The sequence below is a fragment of the Anopheles aquasalis genome, chromosome 3 (genome assembly GCF_943734665.1).
Source record: "Anopheles aquasalis chromosome 3, idAnoAquaMG_Q_19, whole genome shotgun sequence".
NCBI classification, from domain to species: domain Eukaryota; kingdom Metazoa; phylum Arthropoda; class Insecta; order Diptera; family Culicidae; genus Anopheles; species Anopheles aquasalis.
In genome coordinates, this window is record NC_064878.1 from 58,783,549 (window position 1) to 58,788,548 (window position 5,000).

General features: G+C 39.2%; 1 protein-coding gene across 2 annotated transcripts in view; it reads right to left on the reverse strand.

The window, feature by feature from the left end:
* Window positions 1-1,183: 1,183 nt before the first annotated feature.
* The window catches only part of LOC126574746 (serine/threonine-protein kinase NLK), a 62,769-nt gene continuing 58,952 nt past the window's right edge, over window positions 1,184-5,000 (reverse strand). For both annotated transcript variants that reach the window (XR_007608232.1, XM_050235093.1), the window contains one exon: window positions 1,184-3,882. Coding sequence is in view for 1 of the 2 variants with exons in the window: in XM_050235093.1 (XP_050091050.1) it covers window positions 3,828-3,882 (55 nt within the window). In the remaining variant the exon portion in view is untranslated. The remainder of the gene's footprint in view (window positions 3,883-5,000) is intronic.

Below are 5,000 nucleotides of genomic sequence, written 5' to 3' on the forward strand. Positions count from 1 at the left end.
AAAACTTTTTAAATGCATGTTGCTGGTACTGTAGGATGACAAATCACCGTAGAAGAACGCACATTTTGCTTACACAAAATGCAACGTTAACGTTAGTGTATTGTATGCATTTATGAGTACACTTAGTCCGCTATTGGTTCCGCTACACTATCGAAACATCTGCTGGCTGGATCGATTTCTGCCGTAAAGCGACCGTTCACTATCTGAGAGGTGGCTTATGGTTGGTTTGAAAATGACCCGCATTTCTAGAATTTTGAACCACCGATAAGCCGATCCCAGAAGCGTGCTACAATTTAACCAGCTTTACATTGGTTTCCAATAACAGACATCGATAAGCACACAGAAATGACTATCCTTTTTAATGGTGTCCAATGGCAATTACCAATAGCTCATTTTACGCTATGTGCTTGTTTGTTGCAAGGATTATTTCTTTTGCCGATTTCCTTCATGTTCTCTCCTAATCCCGCGAATAACAATATCAATCGATGGTTACAACGAGTTGTGTGTGAGTGGTGTAGTTGTCTTACCATCTTACTTTTGCAGTGAAGGAGCTTAGGAACGTTACTAACAATACACGAAACACAGACTATGTTTTTCTTCTTCTAGTGTTTCCGCTTGAGTATTTCCAGTGCAATATCCACGCTTGAACAGCCAAACACGGGTACACTCTGTACAATCTTCAATTCTTCCCTGACGTTACCTGCCATATTCACGATGCTTCATTTCTAGTTGGATTAGTGATCACATCGAATAACAATTGTGTGTGAGCTTTTGTCTGCTGGTATGTAGCGATTGAGTCCTTTTCTAACGTGACTGTAAGTGCATCTTTTCCACCGTTTAGTACTTCATTCTGTGCCTTTCACTTCAAATCCCATTCGAGGTTCCATAGCTGCACGCGCCTGCGTCGTCCACTGTCCATTTCTTTCGGATTCGTGTACGTGTTTGATTTGAATGAAATAATGAAAATAATATGATACGAACAAGAGCTGAAGAAATAAGGCAACCAATATCCTCGGACGGTTAAAGAGCGAGTAGGTAGCATACTTACACAGGTACATTCCAGGATCCCAAAAAGCAACTAGTACAGAAGAGGAATTGCGAATCGAAACAGTATCGTATCGAACTTAAAAATAAATTGGAAAATATTGAAACAAGCAAAAATAAAAACAGGACAAAAACCAAATGTGTTTCTTGTTTTTCTATTTGTGTATGTGTCTTGCGTTCTCTCTCTCCTCGTTACCACCTTCATTAATTTCCTCCTTCTACCGGCGACGGCTACTACATTCGTTTTCTTATCAAATATACACAGTCCTTAACCACTAAGTCATCGCATGCAAGAGTGCGAGTTACCTTCATTCACACATTGCCTTTTACATTTAAATCAGTGCTTAAACTTTTCGCCTACAGCGTCGGCTTGTTTGCCTTTGCCAAAGGATGCTCCTATCCGAGCGGAAAACGACGCTCAGGAAACGCTGCTCAACGCTGTTCGCCTTTCGTCACACGTTCAAAAGATCCCAAACGAGAGCGAGAGACAGAGAGCTGCCGGCAATCAAGAGCCCACTCTTAACGTTTGATTTAATTCATGCGAAACTTCCGTACTCAGCCTTATAACATGCGTGGTGAAGCTTAACAAAAACTAAACCGTAGAACACATAGTGTTATTGGATCGAGACGTATTATTTCCATCGGGGAGACAACTTCATATGTGGTTCGTTTCAGTTCAGTTCAGTTTCTAATGTCGCCTACGCTCTTCGCCTTCCCTAACTAAAGCTACTCAGTAACATCTTTTGTTACACCTCGGCGGTGCCAGTTGGAAACATGCCGATGGAATGGCCGTTGGATTGCTGGTGCGGTGGATGGATGCAATGTAGGTAATGTTAGGAAAAATTTACTAAAAAGAAAAGCCACAAATGATTCAGCACACTGGAGGAAATGGAAAACTAATGTAAAAGAAGAACCGCCACACATTTCCAGCTATCATAGCTAATCATTCAATTTGGTCAGGCGTCTTTAACTGAAACGGTAATTTCTAGTGCTGCCCTGGTTGTGTTCTGGATTTTTTTTGGCAAAATGATTTTTTTATTGATTTGAAATGATGCGTCTGAACGCACTGATTATCCGAAGAATTATTCTCTAGCAAGTTATTGCATGAAGTACGCAAAACCAACGCATTTTCACCAGAAAAACATAATTGTCATTGTCTGCAGCTTCCCTTCAAAGTCACGGCAGAACTAGTGAAATACAAGCTTTGTATTTAGACCCTCCTAAAACCATTTGCTCCTAAAATAATTTTCTACACAGAAAGTGTAAGACTTAAATGAATTGGGTTACACACGGTCAAGTGTGTGACGGGTAAAATTAGTCTACTACACCATTGCGCTCAGAAACGCGAATTAAAAGTAAAAGAAGAGAAAAAACACTAATAATGAGATCTTACTGACACATATTTGATTCGTCGTTGCATACATTGGGGCATTGACGCTCCTCTTCCTGCTCGTCGTTCATTCGATCCACAACGGATTCTCATTTACACGGCAGCGATGGCTTTTGTTATTGTTGATCCTTTGTTCTAACCATTAACTAAACCACTGGTGAGCGGTTAACACCCTCTATTCCTTCAAACTCAGACCACAACTTCGTCTGAAACTAACTGCGCTTCTTCTTATCCTTGCTTTCATCTTGTCATTGGCGTCTGTTCTATGAATCTCTTGCATACATGATTGAACACAAACTGTAAGCTGGCTTTTAGATGCGATGTGAACAACACTGTAGTTATGTGTATATTCGTAGGTTCGATACAGACGTCGGTTATTTTATCTGATCTTTTGACGTACGGTAAAACCTAAATTATCGTTAAATGTTGATATTTTGGTTTACGACTATAAGGAAAAAGATATGAACGGTAAGGAAAGGATTTTTCTAAATGAAATCAATCAAATGACCCTAGGCTCTACTATTTACAAGTCGGTTTATGGATACGTCATATCCAACGACACAGAGGAAGAAACGACACCGGCGTGCGAAGTAGTGCACTTTCCGTATCATTAAATGTTTCTATTGAGCTTTTGTTTTTTGTCGGCAAAATTAAATTGATTTACATGTCCTACCGCAACGGATCCTACTTGCCGAATCATGTTTCGCAATATGCTCAGAAAATGAATTTCATTATGTTAATTAGCCCAAAAACGTAAATGCTGCGGATGCTCGTTAGCTGTTCAACCAATAAGAAATAACTGCAATTCTGTAGCGCTGCGATACAAAAAGGGGTCTAGTTTTATGCGAAGACCAAGAACTGTGGTCTCTTCTTCATGTTTACATATTAGAAACAACCTACTGGCGCTAACGTTCCGTGCCCTTTTATGATACGTTACATATACGTACAATTAAGCTTTCAAACATCTCGTCAGTACATATTAGAACTTGGTTAATGCTTCTTGCCAGCCAGCGTTTCAAAAATAAAAGGGTCAATAACGACTACTATACTCGTTTGCTTGCTAGTCATCGTCGAGAATGATACTTTCAACGATAGGTGTGTAAAGTACACGAACAGGCCGATAGTACGAAGGGAAACTGTCGAATTTCTGTAGATGATCTTGGTGCTGTGGTTCGGTAGCGGTCGTCGGTCACCCAAGTACAACATGCCCACACGCAACGGCAAAGACGATAGGTGAGATTTGGTTCCTCTCGTCCAATGTCAATCTACATCCGGATGTTTATGATCGCTGTTTTCAATCTTCTTGTTTATGATCGCTGTTTCTTCATTTGCTTGAGCGCACTTGCTTGCTAGTACACGCAGTATCGTTTTATGCGGCCATCGCTTCATTATGTCATTCCCATTGGTGCGGCGAAGGTGGCAGTTCCGACGGATGAGCTACGGTAGAGCTACAATTAGACATGGTGTAGAAAGGTGTAGAAAATAAAAATAAATAAAACGTTAAAATCAGGAGCATACACATCTTAAGAAACTATTTTGATGTACAATTTTTAATGTTAATAGGAAATGTCATTCCATTCATGCAATGCATGCTATGCTTATGAATAAATGTATTACTATACAAAATAATTCGAGGGTTTTGTAATTTCTTTGAAACATTAACTCAACTTTGTTTGATTTTAATTAAAACGTTTGGAAATTAACCTTCATTTATCAATAAAGCATCAGATTATAGATGTTTTATTTGTAAGTAGCATGAAGCATTTTGAAACTAAAGGAAATTAAACGTTGATCCTAATGATATTGTAAGACATAAACGGGAGCGTCAAGATAGCAAGGCTCCAAATTTTACCGCAATCAATTGAAATCAAGAATACATCCATTACGTAACTAAAACAACATTCCTCCAGTTAAAGTTCAATTTTTTATGGGTAGATTGTGTTAACAATAAGGTAGTTACCGAAACAAATGATCTTGGTATAGAATGTATTTCTTAGATTTAATATTTTCATTTGGTTCTTTTATGCATTTAGGCAATAAGTGACGAATGACGGATGTGGAATGTTAGTGTTAAAGAAGAGTGTCTTGTGGTTTTAAGGGCATTAATTCGTTCCGATAACTAACTCCTGATGGAAAAGATGTGGAAGGGAAAGTGTCCACAGTGTTACAACCAGCGGACGCTAGATGCCGAAACAAGCAGCGTATTCTGTGGTAGACTTATTAAATGAATGCACATGGCAGTGTATGTCAGAAAGGGTGGCGAAAGGATAGCGGGAGCAAAGCAATTTCACATGACCGGGCAATCATTGGCAATCAGCCTTAATCACATGCGTGGCCATATCCATTTGTGAGGGTGTGAGTATGTATGCGTGTATGTATCGGTTGTAGATAAGCGAGGATATGGGGAAATCCGGTAATAATGATCATGCCAACGTCATTGATGCTCTTGTTTAACGATTTGAAATCTTGCTTTCGCAGCTTTAATGGAGAAATTTATTATTTACTCAACTATTTTTACTCAATTTTTACTCAATTTGGATGGAATCGACGGCGGGTAAAATATAAG